Raw genomic sequence first — 22573 nt, forward strand, 5'->3', positions numbered from 1 at the left:
AGCTGGAAGAGAAATGAAGGTGCATTGCTGGGTTTGACCACTATGGGGCAGCACAGCACAAGTGTCCCGTGAAAGTAAACAAGGCCCCATCACCTGGGGAATGGGGTCTTCCCCTCTAGGGGGCGCTGGCTCCCATCCGGCCCCGGGGCAGGGACTGGGGCCTTGGGGTCTTTCCCCTCTAGGGGGTGCTGGCCCCCAGGTGGGACTGGGGAGCTCTGACCCAGCCCCCCCCCCCCCCCCAAGCCAGCTGGGGTGTCCGTGTGCTGCTGATCAATATTAGGGTCTGCGGCACTAAAACCTGCTGGTGCCCCATCCCGAGGCCGGGGCGGGGTGTTAACCCCAGGGACTGCCCCTGCCACGAACACATCATTCACCCTCCCCCACAGAGCAGGGCCCAGCCCCTCCCAGCAGGCAGATCTACACCCCCCTCTAGCAGGGGGGCACCCTCCCGCCCCCATTCAAAACACACTCCCACCACCGAGCTCTGTTCATCGCTTTCTCGGCTTCTTTATTGCCCTGGTACAATTGGCACCAGCCAGCGGAAGCGGCCGGCCGCCCATCTGCATTCGGAAAGGAAAAAACCCACCAAGACCCTCCCCTCGGCAGTGACAGCCGGACCTCGGACCCCCCCCTTATATAGATTTGTTTCTTTCTGTATGAAATAAGTCTCCTCCTCCATAAAAATATAAAACGGCATCGTCCAATCCTGCGCCGGCCTGAGATCGCTGCGGCCGCCCGCCCCCATGCAGATCCTGCGCTGCTCTGGAATAGTCATTCCGCCCCCCCCCCCCAAAAGGTGGCCTCTTGTGCTGAGCTGCAGTAGCCGTGTGTGTCTGTCTGTCCCCCCCTGAAAAAATAGATCCACGCGCTGCTTTCGAAGCGCTGCCTCCGTCCGTCCAGCCCTGCTGCGAAAGCGGAGCTCTCCCACGGGCCGGCTCACTGGCTTCTCCCCACGATGGCCTGGCTCTGTCGCGCTGCCTCGCCCGCTCCCCGAGAAAAGCAGCCCACGGGCGAGGATCCGGCGGGCCGGTAAACGCCCAGGGTCCGTGGGGCGGCACCTGGGGTCCCGGCTTTGTAAAAACACCCGAAAAGACAGAAAAACCCTGGAAAATCCTAGCTGGCTAGAGGGGGCGGGGCCAGGAGACACAGGACGCGGGGCCCGGACACCCCGGGCGCACTTAACAAAATATAGAGCGAGTCATTAGAATAATAATAATACTTAAGAAGAACTCTCCCCTCCCCCCACCACCCTGCTCTGAACCCCTGTGCAAACCCGTGGAGTGTCCCGGCGGGGACGCGCCACGCGCCCCCCCTGCCAGCAACACCGGCGCCTCAAAAGTGGTCAGAGTGCAAAGGGTTAAAGGAGAAGGACTGGGAGCCAGGACTCCTGGGCTCTATCCCCGGCTCTGGGTGGGGAGTGGGGTCGTGGAGAGCTGGGCGTCCGGACTCCTGGGTTCTATCCCTGCCCTGGGAGGTCAGAGGTCCACCCCCCCCCCAACCACTTGACTCCACTCCACTCCCACAGCTGGGGAGAGAACCCAGGAGTCCTGGGATTCCAACCCCCCCCCCAAGCAAAGTTACTGGCCTTGCTTGCTCTGAAATCTGGCTGTTGAGAAGCAGTTTGAAGCAAGAAGGGAGGGGGAGTCGGGGGGCACTAGGGTGAAGGACCCCCCAGGCTCCAGCCCCCTCACCCAGTCCCTGGCTGTGACTGATAGAAGCCACAGGTGCCTATTACAACTCGCCACCAGCAGGTGATGCACAAGAGCTGGCAAAGTAACAGCCCTTGGTCTCTTTTCCAGCAAGGGGGGTTGGGAGCCAGGACTCCTGGGTTCTACCCTCAGCTCCAGGAGGCCAGAGCCCCCCTCCTCTAACCACTAGCCCCCACTCCCCTCCCAGAGCCAGGGATAGAACCCAGGAGTCCTGGCTCCCAGCCCCTCCCCTTCATCAGATAACCCTGCCACCGATTGGCTCTGTGCCTCCCACCCACCTCTTCCATTCGGTGGGGCGGGGCGTATGTGCGCACGCCCACCCAAACCCCCGCTTAGTCCTGCTGCAGGGCTGGGGGGGGGGCTGCGTCACCAGTTCAGACCCCCCCACACACTCCGGCCCGCTCCCCGGGAAAGAGTCAGCCTGGCTCCCCACTTCCGCCCGGGAAGGGGGAGCAGGGTCCAGGTCCGAGCCAGTGTCTCTCCTTGCTCCTGGTCCATCCGCTGGAGCCCCCGCAGGGGGGGAGCCCAGGAGCGGGGGAAGGGGGAAAGAGGGCGCCCCCTGGCTGCGGGAAAGCAGCCCCCCCCCCGTCCGCGGGGGGGCCGGGGCGCGTGGCGGTGCAGGTGGCCGGCGTCCTACAAGGCGCCGTGCTGAGACTCGTACTTGGTGAGGATGGTGCGGTAGCGGGAGAGCTCCTGGCGGATGCTGGCCACCTCCTGCCGCAGGACGGCGTTCTCCTTCTCCAGGAAGGCGGCCCGCACCGTGATCTGGTTCTCCTTGAGCCGCCGGGCGTCCCGCGACCGCTTGGCCGCCTCGTTGTTCTTGTAGCGCCGGTTCCAGTACTTCTCATCCTGGGGGGAGACCCATGGGGCAGAGGGAGAGAAAAGGAATGAGAGAGAGACTTGAGTGGAGCCGGCGCCCCCTAGAGGGGAGAGGCCCTGTGCCCCATTCCCTGCCCCCCTGAGCCAGCCAGTCCCTGCCCTGGGGCCGGATGGGAGCCGGCGCCCCCTAGAGGGGAGAGGCCCCGGGCCCCCTTCCCTGCCCCCCTGAGCCAGCCAGTCCCCGCCCTGGGGCCGGATGGGAGCCGGTGCCCCCCAGAAGGGAGAGGCCCTGTGCCCCATTCCCTGCCCCCCTGAGCCAGCCAGTCCCCGCCCTGGGGCCGGATGGGAGCCGGTGCCCCCCAGAAGGGAGAGGCCCCCTGTCCCACGACACCCCCCCCCCCCCCCCCCCCCCCGGGCTGGGACTCACCTTCTGCTCGTCCGGCACTTGGATTTTCCGCGCCTTTTTCATGATCGGCTGCGGTTTGAGCTCCTCGTCCGAGAACCGGTGCTTCCGGGGGTCAAAGGTCTCGTGACCCGGGATGCTGGATAGCGCCAGGTCCGCGGGGTCCGGGTCAAAGTTCATCAGCACCTCCACCGCCTCGGGGTCCACCGGGCTGGGCGTGTTCCGGGAGGCGGGGGTCACCGGACCTGGGGGGGGGGGGGGGAACGAGGGGGGGGGGGACAGGGGAAGGTCAGAGCAAGGGACATTCCCACTTCACGCCACCAGATGGCAGTACTGAGCCATCCAGCTGCCCCCCCTGCCTAGCCCCCCATCCCCACACCCTGGCGTAATGGGGCCAGCGCCCCCTGCTGAGCAGCTAGTATTTCCTAGGCGGGCCCCTGGTCCAAGCCCTGACCTGCTGTGACCCTGCTTAGCAGCTCTGCAGGGATCAGGCGTGGGGCAGCTGTGGGGGCACCGCCAGCCTTCGGGGAGCTGTGGTGCCAGGAGGGGATTAGAGGCGGGTTTACAGCCAGTGGGACCTCGCTGCTGCCAGGGATCAGCCAGGCACCGGGCAGCCTGGCTGGGCCAGAGCCAGGCACCCCCTGGGCCCCATAAACACCTGCCAGGGCAGTTCCCCGGGGGAGGAAACTGAGGCACAGCGAGGGGAAGGGACTTGGACAATGTCACAAAGCAGGAAATAGAACCCAGGAGTCCTGGCTCCCAGCCCTCCCCCCACCACTCTGACCACTAGACCCAGCTCCCCACCCAGAGCCAGGAAGAGAACCCAGGAGTCCTGGCTCCCAGACCAGATCCCTGTATCTGTGTGTGCTTGTGTGGGGGGAGGGGGCTGGTATTCCTCTCCAAATCGGGGGGAGTTGTGCACAGCGGGTGACGGGTGCACACGGGGTGGGGGCTGCAGGCAGGGTGCAGGCTGGGAAGCAGGGGCGGCAGGGTGGATGGGGGAGGGGAAGCAGGCAGGGTGCCAGGTGGGTGGGGGGCAGGGAGATGCAGGGAGTGGGTGCAGGACAGGGTGTGTGGGTCAGGGATGAAGGTGCGGGCAGGGATTGGGGGCTGGTTGCAGGGCCAGGGGGTAGCAGGGAGCGAGCAGGGTGCCGCCCGTGGGGGGTGGTTGCAGGCAGGGGGGGCAGGCTGCAGGCGGGGGGGGGCAGGGAGCGAGCAGGGCGGGAGGGGGAGGAGGTTTCAGGGCGGGGGGGGCAGCGATCGAGGCGGGCGGGAGGGGGCGGGGGGCAGGGATCGAGCAGGACGCCGCGCGGGGGGGGGCAGGTTGCAGACGGGGGGGAGGGAGCGAGCAGGGCGGGGGGGAGGAGGTTTCAGGGCGGGAGGTGGCGGGGGGAGGTTGCAGGCGGGGGGGCCGGGGCGCCAGCAGGGCGGGAGGGGGCGGGGAGAGGTTGCGGGAGGGGGGGCAGGGAGCGAGCAGGGCGGGGGGGAGGTTGCAGGCGGGGGGGGCAGGGAGCGAGCAGGGCGGGGGGGAGGAGGATGCAGGAGGGGGGGCAGGGAGCGAGCAGGGCGGGGGGGGCGGGGGGAGGTTGCAGGGGGGGCAGGGAGCGAGCAGGGCGGGAGGGGGCGGGGGGAGGTTGCAGGGGGGGGCAGGGAGCGAGCAGGGCGGGGGGAGGAGGTTGCAGGGGGGGGCCGGGAGCGAGCAGGGCGGGAGGGGGCGGGGGGAGGTTGCAGGGGGGGGCAGGGAGCGAGCAGGGCGGGGGGAGGAGGTTCAGGGCGGGGGGGGGGACGCAGGGCGCCGCGCGGGGGAATCCCGTGTCTAATCCGCGGTCTCGTGTCCCCGCACGAACCTCCCCCCCGCCGTCACGTTCTGCAGCCTCCGCCCCCGCGTGTGAGGGGCCGGGCCGGGCGGGCGCACGTGGGCCGGAGCGTGAAGGGGGCGGGAGGGGGGAGCCAGCTGGGGGGGGCCAGAGGAGAACACGGCGGGGTGGGAGGGGCCGGCGGCCTCCAGATTCCAGTGGGGAGGGGGGAGAACCCCGTGGGGGGGGATTGGGAGATAAGTGAGTGGTGGGGGGAATTCCCCGTTGGGGGGGGGGGGCTGGGGGATTCCCTGTTACGGGAGCGCCCCGGGGCGATTCCCTGGCTTGGCGTCATGTGCCGGCTGCCTGGGAGGCTTGTGGGGCTGGGAGTGGGGCGGGCCCAGGGGTCTGCCCCCTCCACGTGTCCTGGTGCTGGGGGGCAGGGACTGAGAGACAGTGACTCAGCAGCAGAGACCCCCCCCCCCACACACAACCCTCCCAGGCTGCTGGGCCCCCTAGCTCCCCTGGGCACTGCCCCCCCCAGCCCCACCTCCCTGCCCCCCCATGCTCCCTGCCCCCCCCCCCCCAAGCCCTGCTCCCTCCTGGTGCCTCCGGCTACCTGCTGTGGTGCAGCACTGGTCCCCGTCGCTGCTGCCCGGGCACTCCGCGGGCGAGGAGCAGGCCGAGGAGGTGCAGGAGGCCGGGCGGCTGAGGTCCACGGCGATGCCACTGGAGGGCGAGCGGGTGGCCTGGCTGGCCGGGGAGAAGGGCGGCTGGACCGGGCTGGGGGGGAGCCCGTTCTCGAGCAGGAACTCGTCCAGGTCCACGTACTCGATCTCGCTGTAGGGCAGGGTCCGCTCCCACAGCAGGGAGCCCAAGTAGGCGCACTGGCCCGCCCGAGCGCCCCCCAGCTCCTCCTCCATCTTCCGCTCCTTCTCCTTGGCCAGGCCTGGAGTGGGAGAGAGGGGGGGTCAGGACGCCTGGGTTCCATCCCTGGCTCTGGTTGGGGAGTGGGGACTAGTGGTTAGAGCAGGTGGGGGCTGGGTGCCAGGATGCCTGGGTTCCATCCCTGGCTCTGGTTGGGGAGTGGGGACTAGTGGTTAGAGCAGGAGGGGGCTGGGTGCCAGGACGCCTGGGTTCCATCCCTGGCTTTGGTTGGGGACTGGGGTCTAGTGCAGGGGTCGGCAACCTTTCAGAAGTGCTGTGCCGAGTCCTCATTTATTCACTCTGATTTAAGGGGTGCCAGTCATACACTGTAACATTTTTAGGTCTCTCTCTATAAGTCCGTAATATAGAACTAAACGATTGTTGTATGGAAAGTAAATAAGGCTTTTAAAATGTTTAAGAAGCTTCATTTAAAATTAAAATGCAGAGCCCCCCGGACTGGTGGCCAGGACCTGGGCAGTGTGAGTGCCACTGAAAATCAGCTCACGTGCCGCCTGCGGCACCCGTGCCATAGATTGCCTACCCCTGATCTAGTGGTTAGAGCAGGGGGGCTGGGAGCCAGGAGTCCTGGGTTCTCTCCCTGGCTCTGGGAGGGGAGCGGGGTCTAGTGATTAGAGCTGGGGAGGGGGGGCTGGGAGTGTGTGTCCCTGCTGGCAGAGATGAGCCCTGCACGCTGTGTGTCTGCCCGGGGCCCTGCTGGGGGAGTCCACAGGGCGTTCAAATCCGTGGGAGTGTGGGAGCTGCGGGATTTCGCGGGCGCGTTCCCAAGCGACCGTGTGTCGGCTCCCAGTGGCAGCCGGCCTGTGCTCACGTGGGGCGCTGGCAGTGTGATCCTCCACAGCTCGCAGGCTGCTCGCACGGGGGAGAGCACAAGCGGGCGCATGTGAGGGGGGTGTGCTGGGGGTGTGAGCGGCAGGCCCTGCGCGGCACCGCACCCAGGAATGCGAGAGCAAGCAGCCAGGCGTGGCCAGGGGCAGGTGAGTGCCAGGGAACAGGGGCCGCGAGTGCAGCCCTGTAGTTGTGCGTGCGTGAGTAAGTGTGTGCACACAGGGGTGAGGGTGCATGCACAAATGTGTGCACAAGGGGGTGGGTTTGCGTGCACACGTGTGTGGAAGTGTGTGCCCCAGTAAGTGCACAAGTGGGTGGATTTGCATGCACAAGTGGGGATGGGGAGGTGTGCACGAATCCCAGGCTGGGTGTGTTTGCCAGAGACCCAGGAAGAGAAACTAAGCGGATCGCAGCCGGGCCCCCCACCCTGAGCATGGCAGCGATGGGGAGCAGCCCTGGAGCCCCCCCAGAGTACGGAGACCCTGCGGGGGGGGGGTATTGAACTTAAGGAGGGAGAGAGAATGGTGCCGAGAGAGACGGATGAGTGAGACTGGGCTAGACAGAGGGGGGATGTGGGGACGGATGGACAGATGCAGGGGGGGGGGGGCGCGTGGATGGACAGTCAGGGCCTGCACGGCGCCAGCCAGACACTGCCCCGTCCCTGGGCCCCAGCTGCTCCCCAGCCTCAGCCGCAGCCGGGCTGGCTCCGTGCACGTGCCGCCCGCCCGCTCCCTGCACACGTGAGGCCTGGCTCACCTCGGGCGACCCCGGCTCGGCTGCTCACTGCAGCGTGCGCGGCGCAGGCACTAACACCCTCCTTGTGCAGGGCCCCCCGCCCGGCGCTGCGGGTTCCAGACCGGCGGGGGGAATCGGTCGGCACCCAAGGGAGGGGAGCACCCTGCTTCGGCTTTCCAATCTGCCTCCCACACAGAGCGCTGCTGCACCAGCACCTGCAAAGTCACCCAGGAGTCCCGGATCCAAACTCCGCCCCCACCACCACCACTAGACCCCACTCCTCTTCCAGAGGCGAGGAGAGAACCCAGGAATCCTGGCTCCCAGCCTCTCCCCTCCCCCGCCCTGCTCTAACCACTGGCCCCCACTCCCCTCCCAGAGCCGGGGAGAGAACCCAGGAGTCCTGGTTTCTCATTGTCAGCTGCCTGCATCACAAATCCCCCTGTGATCCCCAACTCCCCTGTCCCCCCAAAACACCTGGGGTTCGGTGTGTCTGGCTTTAGTCTCCGGCCTCGAAAGCAACCCTCCCCCCCCCCCAAGGCCTGGTGTCAAGGTGGGAAGGGAATCAGGGCGCAAAGCATTCTGGGATGTCCCAAGAAACGTGGGGAGCGGTGCAAAGGGTTCTGGGATGTCCCAAGAAACGTGAGGAGCGGTGCAAAGGGTTCTGGGATGTCCCAAGAAGACTGAGGAATGGTGCAAAGGGTTCTGGGAAGAAACAAGCCCCGAATGGAGCAAAGGACGCTGGGACGCTCCATGGTGGCAGGGCTGACAAGGGGTTATGGGCCGGGTGGGCACCCCACATCTCCCAGCCCCGCCCAGCCTAGACTCCAGGCTGCCCCTCCTCCTGCCCCGCAGGCTGGCACGGGGCTGCAGCAGGTGGAGCAGGCGGGATGCCCGGGCGACACCCCATTCCTGGGGCCTGACTCCCCGGCCCACGTGTGGAGGGAGCCAGGTGACAGCCCCGGGTCACGCCCTGGGCTGGGTTTCTCCCGTGCCCAGCGGGGCAGCGCCCCGAGAGCAGGGCTGAGTCACTGCCCAAGGGGCCCCCTCCCCCAGCACAGGTGGGGGAAGGGGCTGCTTGCCCTGGGGGGGCCTTCCCCTGCACAAGTGCCCCTCACTCCCGACTCGCAGCCCCTGCTAGCCCAGCCCTGGGCTCCCCCCCTCCCCCCGCAGCTCTGCTGGTGCCCCTCACTCCTGACCAGCAGCAACCAGGGACCATGTGCCACGGGGTGGGGGGAATTTGGGATGGGATGGGAGGGGGCTACCCCGTGGCTAGCGAGATCCTGCTGTAGCAGGGCATCAGAGGCTGCCCCGACCTGACCCCGGAGGCCCGATGTGGGGCTCGCTCATCTGTCAAAACACAACCCACCCCCTGCCCTGGGTCCACATGGGCTCAGGCGCTTGGCAGCTTTTTACCAACATTTCCTTAGGCAAAAAAAAAAAAAAAAAAACCCTAATAAAAAACAACCCTCGGCGCACGTTTCTCTGCCTCCTGTCACATCCCGTGTCCCGGCTGTGTGCTGGCTGTGGGGATTTAGAGCTGTTTGTGTGTGTGTGTGTGTGTGTGTGTGTGTGTGTGTGTGTGTGTCACGCAATTAGGCAGGGAACCTGCACAGACCCTGCCCCCCAGACCTCCCCCAGCGCCTCCAGACTTTTCTAAACTTCTCAGTGGGAGCAGACAGGCCAGTGGAAGACCAGGGCCATTCCTGCAAACCCACAAATACACAGACACACACACGCACACACACACGTACAGGCGCGGACGCACACACACGCTCTGCCTCTGTCTGGAGCTCTAATACAAATACACCGGGCCTATCTATCACAAATACACACACACACACACTCGGCTTCTGTCCATCCGTCTCTCTCTCACAAAACCACACCAATACACACACACACACTGCCTCTGTGTCACACACAGTCACAAATACACAAACACGCTGGGCTTCTGTCTCTCTCATTCAAAACCACACCAATACACACACACACTGTCTCTGTCTGTCTCACACACACACAGTCTCTCTCACAACCACACATTAATACACATACACACACGGCTTGTCTGTCCGTCTCTTTCACACACAAACACACACCAATACATATACACTGCCTCTGTCTGTCTCTCTCTCACACATTCTGCTAGTCTCTCTCACAGCCAAACATTAATACACACACAGCTTCTGTCTGTCCATCTCTCTCACACACAAACACACACTGATACACCCACACTCTGCCTCTGTCTGTCTCTCACCCAGAACTATGCACGCTCTCTGTCACAAACACACATTAATACACACACACACACTCGCTCCACTTCTGTTTGTCTTGTACACAAAACTGCACAAACACACACACACACACACAGCCTCTGTCTCTCTCCCACACACAAGTTAGTGCTCCTGGTGGCCCAGGAGTCGACATGCCTGGGCCCAGGTGCAGCCAGGGCTGCTGCCCAGAGGGGTCCCTGTGGCCAGGCCGGCCCAGAGGAATTTGGGGTCTGGGCACCTTGCGTTCGCTGGGACCCCTCCCATTTCACTGCATTTACACAGACCTTTGGGGGGCCCCCTGAGCTTGGGTCCCGGTACAATTTCCACCCCCTTTCCCTCCCTCTCGGCTGCCCCTCTCCAGCCCAGAGTGCAAATCCTGCCCCAGTTGACAGCCGGCTGGGGGAGAGGGTGCACAGCCTGGCACAAGGGCACCACTGGACAGACGCTGGGTGGGCTGCAGAGGGGGACCGAGGGCCCTGTCCGGGGTGTATTTCCATAGCAATACGAGCGCGCTGGGCAGTTCGCGGGTGTCACGGTTCGTCACATCGGGCAGGGAGGGCAGTATGGAGAGAGACTGCCGAGGGGTGGATTAGAGAGAGGGGAGTAGGGGAATGGATGGATGGCGGGGTTCATGGATGGAGAGATGACAAGGTTTGTATGGGGATGGATGGATGTGGGGTTCCTTTGGGGATGGATGGATGGTCGGACGGATGACAGTCGAATGGATGGATGGGGGGTTCCTATGGGGATCGATGGATGGATGGATGGCGGGGTTCCCATGGGGATGGATGGATGGATGATGGGGTTCCTATGGGGATGGATGGATGGATGGTGGGGTTCCCATGGGGATGGATGGCAGGGTTCCTATGGGGATGGACAGATGGATGGATGGCGGGGTTCCTATGGGGATGGATGGATGGATGGATAGATGGTGGGGTTCCCATGGGGATGGATGGATGACAGGCTTCCTATGGCGATGGACAGATGGATGGATGGACAGATGGATGGATGGCGGGGTTCCTGTGGGGATGGATGGATGGATGACGGGGTTCCTATGGGGATGGACAGATGGATGTATGGATGGCGGGGTTCCTATGGGGATGGATGGATGGATGGTGGGGTTCCTATGGGGATGGATGGATGGATGGATGGATGGATGGATGGTGGGGTTCCTAGGGGGATGGACGGACGGATGGACAGATGGATGGATGGCGGGGTTCCCATGGGGATGGATGGATGGATGGCGGGGTTCCCATAGGGGAGGATGGATGGATGGATGGTGCGGTTCCCATGGGGATGGATGGATGACAGGGTTCCTATGGTGATGGACAGATGGATGGATGGCGGGGTTCCTATGGGGATGGACGGACAGATGGATGGATGGTGGGGTTCCCATAGGGATGAATGGATGACAGGGTTCCTATGGGGATGGATGGATGGATGGATGAATGGCAGGGTTCCTATGGGGATGGATGGATGGATGGAGGGGTTCCCATGGGGATGGATGGATGGATGGAGGGGTTCCCATGGGGATGGACGGATGGATGGATGGAGGGGTTCCCATGGGGATGGACGGATGGATGGAGGGATTCCCATGGGGATGGACGGATGGGTGGATGGAGGGGTTCCCATGGGGATGGACGGATGGATGGATGGAGGGGTTCCCATGGGGATGGACGGATGGATGGAGGGATTCCCATGGGGATGGACGGATGGGTGGATGGAGGGGTTCCCATGGGGATGGACGGATGGATGGATGGAGGGGTTCCCATGGGGATGGACGGATGGATGGAGGGATTCCCATGGGGATGGACGGATGGGTGGATGGAGGGGTTCCCATGGGGGGATGGGGGGATTCCTACAGGGAAGGGGTGCGCATGGGGCTGGCCGGCCGGTGGCGTTGGGGTGCCGATCCCCAGCCCGACTGACCCGCGCGGGACGCCCGGCCGCCAGGGCACTTACAGGTGCTCAGGTCCTTGGGCCTGCGCTCCGGGCTCTTGATGGGCCCCTGCAGGAGGCTCTTCAGGCTGACCATGCCGGCCCCGGGCACCCCCAGCGGCGGGGAGGCGAGCAGAGGGGTCGGGAGCCGCTCCGTGGCGCCCAGCTGGGCGGCTGGTCTGGCCATGGCCCGTCGGGGATCCCCGCGGTGCCCGCCGGGGCTGGGGATCCCAAGGGCCAGCAGCGCTTCCCGCGGGACCCGGTCCGGCGACGAGCTGCGGTGGCTCCCCGCTGCGGGGACCCTGCGCCCCAACCCAGCCGGCTCCGCGCTCCGCCCGGCAGAGCCCCGGCTCCCACTGCTGGCGCCTGCCGGCGGCCCGGGGGGGTCCGCAGGGCGGGGGCCGGAGACTCCTCCCTCCCCCGGCGCCCCGCGCAGCCTGGTGGGGGCCCCCGAGGGTTTGGGGGCGCAGCGCGGCAGGGCACCTCGCGCCCCCCCCCGCCCGATCTCAGCGCAGCGGCTCCGGCTCCAGCAGCGCCGCGCAGCTGCCGGCGGCTCCGGGAAGGTTTTTTTCTTAATCTCTGGTTTTGCCCGGCTCCCCGCTTTGGGGGAAAGGGGGCGGGGCGTGCGCAGGGGGGCGGGGCCCTCACCCGAGCTGCCTCCGGCCGAGCCAATCGGCGGGCCGGGGAGGTTTGCCAAGGCCCAGACTCGTGCGCCCGGGCCGGTCATGTGTCCGGGCCATGGGGGGGGAGGCGATGGGCGGGGGGAGGGGAGCCCTGACCTAGATTTGGCCAATAGGAAGCCGGAGGGTGGGAGGAGCCTGACCCACTTTTAGCCAATCCGGGAGGCGGCAGGGGGAGAGGCCTGGGGGGCTGGCAGCACATGGGGCGGCACGTGTCGGCGGGGGGGGGCAGGCAGAGCGGGTCGGCTGAGTTCTTAAAGGGGCCGCGCCCGGACTCTGCCCTCGCTGGGGGGTACTAGAGTGTGTGGGGCAGGACCCCCCCGCCCACCTGGCCACAGGACACTCGCTAGCACGTCACGGCCCGTCAGGGCCGGCTGCTGCCAGGAGTCCCGTTCCCCCCCTCCCCTCCCCTCCCAGAGCCAGGGAGAGAACCCAGGAGTCCTGGCTCCCAGGTCCCCCGCGCTCTAACCACTGGACCCCCGTCCCCTCCCAGAGCCAGGGAGAGAACCCAGGAGTCCTGGCTCCCAGATCCCCGGCGCTCTAACCACTGGACCCCCGTCCCCTCCCAGAGCCAGGGAGAGAACCCAGGAGTCCCGTTCCCCCCCTACCCCTGCTGTAACCACTGGACCCCCTCCCCTCCCAGAGCCAGGGAGAGAACCCAGGAGTCCTGGCTCCCAGATCCCCCCGCTGTAACCACTGGACCCCCGTCCCCTGCCAGAGCCAGGGAGAGAACCCAGGAGTCCTGGCTCCCCGAGGCCCGTGACTGCGGGGTGCAGCACCCCCTGGTGCTTTGTGGGCGCCACGCGCCGCGCTCCAGCAGAAACAGGCTTTTGCAGTAGTTGCTCTGCACTGCGCCCCCCCCCCCCCGCCCACACACGGGTGAGGGTCACTGCTGGAAAAAAACGCAGCAGGGGGATTATTTACCCAGCTGCCGCCGGGCTGGGACGCGGGGACCCCTCGGCCGGTGATGGGCTGCGGCACCTCTGGGGTGGGGCGCGGGGGCTGGGTATGCGGGGACCCCGCACCCAGCACAGAGACCGAATTGGGGTTTTTGATCCTCTCCGTGACCTTGTGTCGACCGGGGGGGGGGGGGGTCCAGGATTCTCAGTCCAGCAGCCCCCCAGGGACCTCCCCACTCTGCTGGGGCTATTTACAAATGCGGGGGCTGGGACTCGTTTGGGGGAGCCCATATCCTGGACTGGGTTAGGGCTGCTGTCACCCCGAGCCCCCCCACTATATCCGCAGCGCAGGGCGCCCCCTAATGGCATGAACTGGCCTCCGGGTACAGTTTAAGGGGTCCAAGCATTCTCCCCATTCGCAGATCTTGGGGTAGGCCCTGTGTCTGATCCCCAAGTGAAATTAGGGGTCCCATCCTTTGGCCTGGGACCAACTAGGGAGGCTCCCTCTTCCAGGAGGTAGGGGAGGATTTGGGGTGTCCTGAGTGGACAGTTAAGGGGTCCCACAAATCCATCTAGATGGAATTCTTGGGGTATGGATCTCTCTCCCCAGTCTTGGGGTGCAGCAATCTGGAGAGAGGGGGCTGTCTGTGCGGGGCTCCAGGAATCTTGGGGTATGGCCTCTCAGAGGCTAGATGAAGGGGGCCTGCAGGGCTTACCCCAAACGATCTCCACCCCCCTCCACCCCCAGTGATCCGAATGCTGCAGCTTTCCTGGGGGCGGGGATTCCCCTGAATGAGGGGGGAATGCCCCACGGGAGGGGGTCCTGGAGCACGGTCTGTGGGGAGGCTGGAGCTGGGGGCTGCTGGCTGGCGTCCAGGGGCCCTATGTGCCAGCCACTGTAAGAGAAGAAGGGAAATGGTGGGGGGGGGTTGCTAAGAAAAGACCCTCCCCCAATATAACAGAACCCCCTTGTGCTGCTCCCCACTGAAGAATGAGGGGGGTTGGCGCCGGGATTCAGGCACTGGACACATTTGGGGACCCCCCCCCACCATCCAGCCAGGACTCCTGGGTTCTTTCTTGGCTCTGGCAGGGGAGTGGGGTCTAGTGGTTGGGGGGGGGGGCTGGGAGCCAGGACTCCTGGGTTCTTTCTTGGCTCTGGCAGGGGAGTGGGGTCTAGTGGGGGTGGGGGCTGGGAGCCAGGACTCCTGGGTTCTTGCCCAGCTCTGGGAGGGGAGTGTGACCCTGGCCACTAACTCACCCAGGAGCGAGGACATCTGGGGCCCAGCCCAGCCACGTGCGGACGCCCTAGATGAGGTGCCCGAGAGAAAGGCTTTGAGTGGGGGGTGGGGAGGCCCATTGGGGCGAAGTGAATTAACAAAACGCCTCTGGGCAACCCGGGAGAAAAGTGGAGGAACCGCGTATGGGGGGGACGCCAGCCCCTGGATGGGCTCTGTTACGGAGAAGACACCCTGCCAGGGTAAGCCGGGCGGACCAACGGGGAAGAAACACCTTCTTGGCCAGGAAAGGACACTGGGAATAAATTCAGGCTCGGACTGTTTGTGACTCTTGCTCGTTTATTAACTAGTAATTACTACACCTTCCAGACTGTTTATTAACTGGTAATAACTATGGGTTCTAGTGCCAGTTTCACTGGGAACAAGCGCAGACCCTACCCTGCTTATTAACTAGGAATAAGCGCAGACCCTACCTTGCTTATTAACTAGGAATAAGCGCAGACCCTACCCTGCTTATTTACTAGGAATAAGCACAGACCCTACCCCACGGTTTGTATTTTCTTGTCTCTCTTTCCCAGCCTTAAACTTGCTTCTGTTTGGCTCTTGGTTTCGCTGCAGACATGACCCCAGCCCGGGTGCTCGGCAGAAGGCTGGACTGAGGGGACGGTGGTTAAGAGGGGGGCCCGGCTCCCACAGAGGCAGCCGATCCGAGTGCAAAGCGGCCCCCCCCAGCAGTTGAGGGGCTGGGCACAGACAGGCTGGAGGGGCCAGTGCCCCAGGGACAGAGCAGACCTCGGGGCAGCTGGGGGGGCGGGTAACTATCTCCATAGATTTAGCTCTGCCCCAAGGATCCGCTCCAGGATCCTAAGGGCTGGTGTAGGCAAACCACAGCGCCCCCTGCTGGGACAGGCTGGTGGGGCTCGGAGTGGGGGCTCGCGTTTCCCCCCGTGAGCACAGAGGTGGTGGCCTGGCACTGCTGATTCACCCTGTACCCCTGGAGAACCCTGAAAGGGTCACAGTGGGGTATCGGGGTAGATGGGCCGGGGGGGCTGATCCGGGGGAAAGGGAGGGGGTGGGATACCAGGGTAGATGAGCCCGGGGGCTGATCTGGGGGGAGGCAGGAGGTGGGATACTGGGGTAGATGGGCCAGGGGGCTGATCCGGGGGACAGGGAGGGGGTGGGATGCCGGGGTAGATGGGCCAGGGGCCTGATCTGGGGGGAGGCAGGAGGCGGGATACCGGGGTAGATGGGCCAGGGGACTGATCTGGGGGGAGGCAGGAGGTGGGATACTGGGGTAGATGGGCCAGGGGGCTGATCCGGGGGACAGGGAGGGGGTGGGATGCCGGGGTAGATGGGCCCGGGGGCTGATCTGGGGGGAGGCAGGAGGCGGGATACCGGGGTAGATGGGCCAGGGGACTGATCTGGGGGGAGGCAGGAGGCGGGATACCGGGGTAGATGGGCCAGGGGGCTGATCTGGGGGGAGGCAGGAGGTGGGATACCGGGGTAGATGGGCCCAGGGGGCTGATTCGGGGGCAGGGATGGAAGAAGGGGACTCCAGGCTGCAGCCCCTGCCGGAGATGGAGGGACATTGGGTTCGTCATCCCGAGCCCAGCTAATCCCCCCAACCCCTTACAGAGCTAGGAGGGGGAGGGGTGTGGGCAGGTGCTGGGGGCTGAGGAAGGTGGGGAGGGGGAGGCTGAGTGGGTTGCTCTTTGGGTACCTGGGGGGGCGCTATGGGGCTGGGGGAGGGGTGCCCCTGGCAAGGCCTGGCACAGACCCTCTGTATGGGGCACAGCGCCCCCAAGGGGCCTCAGTGCCCATTGCCAGGAAAAGCCTCCCCCCCCATTTCTGGAGAGGCTTCGCCCCCTGGTGGCTGGTTCCCCACACAGCAGCCGCACACTTTCGTGCTGGGGTTGTTAGTGACACGCAGCTACAGGATTAATCCAGGGCCCGGGAAGGGGGGTTTGGCCCCATTCCACAGAGAGGGAAACTGAGGCACAGATGCTGATGAGTCCAAACGGCTGTAGAGTGACAGAGGCCAGGAACAGAATCCAGGACTTCTGGGTTCTATCCCTGGCTCTGGGAGAGCGGGTGGGGTCTAGTGGTTAGCGCAGGGCGGGGGTTGGGGGGGGAGCCAGGACTCCTGGGTTCTAGCCCCTGCTCTGCAGACTATTCAAGTGCCCACACACACGGATCTAGGGGTCCCTACAGACTGTAGCTGTCCGGTGGAGGGGGCCGGCGACCCCTCAGGCCTCGTCCCAGGGGAATCGGACGCCCACATCCTGCATTTGCTCCCGGTAGAGCCGGTCAAACGCCTGGCTCTGCGCCACCGTGAAGTGCCCCTTCCAGTCGCCAGGGACCCCTGCGGGAAGCAGAGAATGGAGGGGGTCAGGGAGTCCTCCACAGCGCCCCCTGCTGGGAGAGGCCAGGCTGGGGTAGCTGGGAGCCCCCCCCCCCCACACACACACAGCTCCCCCTGCTGCCCGGCAGGGGCACTGCCCCTCTCCCACCTTTTCTCAGGAAGGGGCTGACCCGCTGGTCCATGATGTTCTCCGGCACCAGGCTGTAGTTGCACATCTTGTTCTGCTTCATGGCCTGGAAGGAGGCGTTCGCCACCACCCCGTCCAGCGCCCGCGCGTCCAGCTGCTTGCCCAGGAACCGGCAGATCCGCTCCACGCTGCCCCGCAGGTCCTGGCACAGGGCGGGACACCGGGGTAGATGGGCCCGGGGGGCTGATTTGTGGGGGGGATGGGAGGAGGCGGGATACTGGGGTAGATGGGCCCAGGGGCTGATCTGGGGGCAGGGAGGAGGCGGGATCCCGGGGTAGATGGGCCCGGGGGGCTGATCTGGGGGCAGGGAGGGGGAGGGATCCCGGGGTAGATGGGCCCGGGGGGCTGATCTGGGGGCAGGGAGGAGGCGGGATCCCGGGGTAGATGGGCCCAGGGGCTGATCTGGGGGCAGGGAGGGGGCGGGACACCGGGGTAGATGGGCCCGGGGGGCTGATCGGGGGGCGGGGAGGGGGCGGGACACCGGTGTAGATGGGCCCGGCGGGCTGATCTGGGGGCAGGGAGGGGGCGGGACACCGGGGTAGATGGGCCCGGGGGGCTGATCTGGGGGCAGGAAGAGGGCGGGATACCGGGGTAGATGGGTCCGGCTGGGGCTCTGACCCAGGTGGCAGGGAGGGGGTGGGATATTGGGGTGGCTGGGCCCAGGGGTCAGATCCTGTGGGGGGGGGGGGGGCTAGATACCAGGGTGGATGAGTCCAGGGGTGTGACCCAGGGCGGTGGGGGGAGGGGTATTTCCCTGGCCCCGCCTCTCTCTGGTGCTAGTCTCTCACCTGATGCATTTCCTCATAGGTCAGGAGGAGGAAGTTGAGCCGGTCCCTAAGGCCCAGCCAGCCCCTCACGTGCTGGAACCAGGAGCCGAACAGCACTGGAAGTAAGGTGGGGTTAGGGAGCGAGGGTAAAATGCCAATTTATGTATGAAACGAACAGAGGGACCCAGGGGCTGGGCTTGAAAACCCTTTGGTATAACAGCCTGGGCACACACAGCTCCCCAGCCCCCCTGCTCTGACCACTAGCCCCCACTCCCCTCACGGAGCCAGGGGGAGAACCCAGGAGTCTTGGCTCCCAGCCCCCACCCCGCTCTAACCACTGCACCGCGCTGCCTGGTACCTTTGCCTGCACTGAAGAGCTCCACAAATTCCCCAAAATCCTCCTGGAACTCCAGGAATGAGGCCATTTTAGAGTAATGATAGAGAGAGACGCAGACGTCCTTGGGGTTCCTCACAGTATAGATCACCTGGGAGAGGGACAGGGACTGAGACAGTGCCCCTCACTCCCGACCCGCAGCCCCCTGCTAGCCCAGCCCTGTTCCCCCCCAGCCCTGCCGGTGCCCCTCACTCCCGACCCGCAGCCCCCTGCTAGCCCAGCCCTGTCCCCCCCCAGCCCTGCCGGTGCCCCTCACTCCCGACCTGCAGCCCCTCACCTTGGCATTGGAGCCGTGGAAGGAGTTGGGGAAGAGGCCGTAGGGCAGGTGGGAAGAGATGAGCCGAGGACAGGGCCGGTTCTCCAGGAACCCGGCTGCCGTGGTCTGCTCCAGCCAGGGCACCCGCTCCCAGGAAGGCACCGACTGCGCCAGCCGGGGGTCCCCATCGCTGTGAATGAGGGTCAGCAGCTCCTGCATCCAGGTGGTGCCTGGGAGAGGGGGGAGAATGATGGAGCTGGAGGGCTGGGTAGATATTGGGGGAGGGGGCCCCAGGGAGTGGTAGTAGGGTTGGTTAGAGCCAGGAGTGGGGGAAGCATGGGGAGGAATGGAGTACAAAGGAGGGGACCCCCAGGGCGCAGGGCGATGGGGTAGGAAGCTAGGATCCTGGGGGTCAGAGGGGTGGAGGGGGAGTTGGGGTTAGGGGAGGTGGGGAGACCCAGGGGGTAGGTGAGATGGCCAGGTGCTCAAAGGCTGTGCCAGGGTTCAGAGGATGTAAGTGGAGTTTGAGGGGTGCAGATGCTGGGGTTCGGGGGTGTCACGGAGTGTGGGGGAGTCAGGCCCTGCACCCCCGGGCTCCCTGCCGATTCACCAGGACTCTCAGCCAGCCAGTAAAGCAGAAGGTTTATTCAGACGACAGGAACACAGTCCAGCACAGGTCTTGCAGGCCCAGATAACCGGATCCCCCCAGTAGGTCCATCTTGGGGGCCTCCCAGCCCCCTCGGGGATCAGAGCCCGGTCTCCCTGCCTCCCCTCTGTTCTCCAGCCAACTCCAAACTTCCCAGCCCCCCTCCGGCCCCTCCTCTCTGCTCTGCCTCTTTCCCGGGCCAGGAGGTCACCTGACCCCTTTGTCTCCAACACCTCTAGCCCGCACCTTTGCAGGGAGGGGCCCGGCCATCAGTTGCTAGGAGACAGAGTGTCAGGCATTTGCCTGCATGGCCTTTTGCTGCTAGATACTTAGGAAGTGTACCCAGCCCCCAGTGCGACCAGTCCCACTTCGTCACAGGGGGGTGCAGTAGGGATCCTGGGGGAGGCTGTGAGGGGGATCCCAGGGGCCAGGGTGCAGGGGGGTTAGTAGCAGGAGCTAGGGATGGGATGGAGGTATGTGGATGCATGGGGGGGGGGAAGAGATGGGGGAAGCAGTATGGGGGGCACCGGGGATGGGGAGGAATGGGGGATCCCAGGAACTGGGGGGTCTCATCTGCGCTGGGATAGGTGTGGAGTGCAGTGGGGGTCTCCAGGGGAAGGTCCGAGGGGACCTCACACAATTTGGGGGTAGGTGTGGGGGTGCAGGGGAGGTATGGCCGGCAGAGGGGGGCTGTGGTGATATGGGGTGGGGCTCAGGGACTGTCAGGCGACATGGGGGTACAGGGGAGGTATTGGGCATGTAGGCGGTTCAGGGGGTGCAGGGCAGGTAAGGAGGATATGAGAGTGCAGAGGGGGGTTGGGGGGGGTCTCTCACCCGATTTGGGGTAGGTGACACTGAAGACGTCGCTGTCTCGCACCTGGAAGCCGAACTGGGCGTATCGCAGGCTCTGCTCGCTGTGCACCAGGGCCGGAAGCATGAGCCCCTCGTACAGCAGCGAGCGCGGGCCGGGGTCAGCCATGGAGCTGGGGGGGACACGGGGGGACCCTCAGCAACGGGCAGCACCAGCCCTGTGTTATTGGGTCCCCCCTCCGCATTAATCCCCCCCCCGTGTCACCATCCCCACCTCTGAGCCCCTCCCCCTCCAGCCCCCCAATTCCCAACCGCCACCCTGGGCAGGAATCGCCCCCTAGGGACCCTCTGGGGCAGGGCAGGAGGGGGGAGGGGGAGGGGGAGGGGGAGGGGCAGGACAGTCCGGACTTGAAAAGTTGAAGTCAGGGGCAGCGGCAGGGCTGGGGTGGGGCAGGGGCTGCAGGTGGGGAGGGAGGGGCACCGGTGGGGGGCACCGGTGGGGCTGGGGGGGGGCAGGGGCTGCAGGTGGGGAGGGAGGTGGACCGGTGGGGGGCACCGGTGGGGCTGGGGGGGGGCAGGGGCTGCAGGTCGGGAGGGAGGGGCACCGGTGGGGGGCACCGGAGGGGCTGGGGGGGGCGGGGGCTGCAGGTGGGGAGGGAGGGGGACCGGTGGGGGGCACCGGTGGGGCTGGGGGGGGGGCAGGGGCTGCAGGTCGGGAGGGAGGGGCACCGGTGGGGGGCACCGGAGGGGCTGGGGGGGGCGGGGGCTGCAGGTGGGGAGTGAGGGGCACCTGGGGGGCTGCGCCTCACCCAGGTCACCCTCCGGGCCGGGGTCTTTCCAGGCTCCGTCTGTGTCCCGTTCCCACGGCCCGGCCCCGCCCCACAGGGCCCACGTGGGTTCCCCCGCACAATGGGGGCGTTGTGTGAATCCGGGTCACTGGTGGGGGGATCCTCCTCCCCCTCCCCCAGGGCAGCCCCAGCCGGGCCCCGCGCTGGGCAGTGACGTGGGCGGGGGGATCCCGCGGGAGGGGGGGGGGGCTGCCCCACAATGGGGTCCGGGGAGAACAGCTGGTGCCTCCCGCCCCCCCGGGGAGCCCGCGCGCATGTGTCCGTCCTGCCCCCTGCTGGTGCGTGTGTGTGTGTGTGTGTGCAGCGCTGCCCCCTGCTGGGTGTGTGTGTGTGTGTGTGTGTGTGTGTCCTGCCCCCTGCTGGTGTGTGTGTGTGTGAGTGTGTGTGTGTGTGTGTGTGTGTGTGCAGCGCTGCCCCCTGCTGGGTGTGTGTGTGTGTGTGTGTGTGTGTGTCCTGCCCCCTGCTGGTGTGTGTGTGTGTGTGTGTGTGTGTGTGTGTGCAGCGCTGCCCCCTGCTGGTGTGTGTGTGTGTGTGTGTGTGTGTGTGTGCAGCGCTGCCCCCTGCTGGCTGCCCCCAGCCCAGGGCAGCATGAGACGCTCCCCAGGGCTCAGGTGATGGGAAGGAGGCCGGGTCCTGGTACTTTGCAGCTGGTCCCGTCCCGGGCGAGCTCCCTGCGCGCTCCCGGCACCGACCCGACTGGAAATCGGTGGGTGCCCCCCCAGCCGGGGCTCTTCTGCGGCACGGGCCAGCCGGGCATTTCCAGCCCCTCGGCGCTCGGCAGCGCTTCACTTCTTGCTTAACAATCCCCACGGGTCACAGCAGTGTTTACTGTCCGGCATTTCCCCTCTTGCGCTGCTGGAGAGGTGCTGGGAGGGGCCAGGCAGGGGCTCCAGGCACCTACAGGAGATTTGTGGTGAGTGAAAGGGCCAGAGTGGCACAGAATGATGCGGTTTGAGCATTTTTATCCATTGAACTATTGAGAGATGTGCAAAATGATGGGGGTGGTGCCAGGCCATGGAGAGGTCAGATGAGAACTGTGACATGACAGCAGATGGGGAGATGCAGGAAGTTAAGAGCGGCCAGACCGGGTCAGACTAAAGGTCCATCCAGCCCAGTGTCCTGTCTGCCGACAGTGACCAGTGCCAGGTGCCCCAGAGGGAATCATCCACTCATCCATCCCCTGTCGCCTGTTCCCAGCTTCTGGCAAACAGAGACTAGGGACACCATCCCTGCCCGTCCTGGCTAATAGCCATTGGTGGACCCGTCCTCCATGAACTTATCTAGTTCTTTTTTTGAACCCTGTTATGGTCTTGGCCTTCACAACATCCTCTGGCAGTGAGTTCCACAGCTTGACTGTGCGCTGGGTGAAGAAATACGTCCTGTGGTTTGTTTGAAGCCTGCTGCCTCTTCATTTCATTGGGTGCCCCCTAGTTTTTGTGTTACGAGAAGGAGTAAATAGCACTTCCTGATTTACTTTCTCTAGTCATGATTTTATAATATCAATGGAAATATTTTTCTGGTGTGCGCAGTGAAATTGATGTTTACTGACATTCACCCATAAAAATCCTAAACCTTCTAAGCCTGCGTAGGAGTATGGGAAGGACTTTTAAATATCTATCTATCCATCCCCATCCACCCTCTCTCTCTATCTATCTATCCATCCCCAGCCACTCTCTCTCTCTCTCTCTCTCCCCAGCCACCCCATCTATCTATCTATCTATCTATCCCTAGACATCTCATCTATCTGTCTAACCCCATCCACCCCATCTATCTATCTATCTATCTATCTATCTATCTAATCTTGGCTAATAGTCACTGATGGACCTGTCCTCCAGAAACGTGTCTCGTTCTTTTTGGAACCCAGTTATACTTTTGGCCTCACAACCTCCCCTGGCAGTGAGTTCCACAGATTGACGGGGCGCTGGGTGAAGAAATACTTCCTGCTGCTTGTTTTAAACCTGCTGCCTCTTCATTTCATTGGGTGACTCCTTGTTCTTGTGTAACGAGAAGGCGTCGATAGCACTTCCTGATTCACTTTCTCCTAGGGTG

General features: G+C 64.8%; 2 protein-coding genes across 2 annotated transcripts; both read right to left on the minus strand.

The window, feature by feature from the left end:
• Window positions 1–1248: 1248 nt before the first annotated feature.
• Window positions 1249–11971, minus strand: LOC123349765 (D site-binding protein-like). The gene is made up of 4 exons (XM_044987939.1): window positions 11465–11971; window positions 5347–5676; window positions 2956–3176; window positions 1249–2558 (listed from the first exon to the last, which is right to left on the minus strand). Exons 1-4 carry the CDS (start codon window positions 11625–11627, stop codon window positions 2343–2345), a joined length of 930 nt encoding a protein of 309 aa, XP_044843874.1. The 5' UTR covers window positions 11628–11971; the 3' UTR covers window positions 1249–2342.
• Window positions 11972–15684: 3713 nt separating this feature from the next.
• LOC123350302 (sulfotransferase 2B1-like) lies at window positions 15685–20630 on the minus strand. Its single transcript, XM_044988807.1, has 7 exons — window positions 20486–20630; window positions 19701–19849; window positions 18242–18450; window positions 17929–18055; window positions 17592–17686; window positions 16765–16945; window positions 15685–16616 (listed from the first exon to the last, which is right to left on the minus strand). The coding sequence occupies exons 2-7, from the start codon at window positions 19843–19845 to the stop codon at window positions 16501–16503; spliced, it is 873 nt and encodes a 290-aa protein (XP_044844742.1). The 5' UTR covers window positions 19846–19849; window positions 20486–20630; the 3' UTR covers window positions 15685–16500.
• Between the last annotated feature and the right edge of the window lie 1943 nt (window positions 20631–22573).

This window comes from Mauremys mutica, chromosome 15, assembly GCF_020497125.1.
Source record: "Mauremys mutica isolate MM-2020 ecotype Southern chromosome 15, ASM2049712v1, whole genome shotgun sequence".
In the NCBI taxonomy this organism is placed as follows: domain Eukaryota; kingdom Metazoa; phylum Chordata; order Testudines; family Geoemydidae; genus Mauremys; species Mauremys mutica.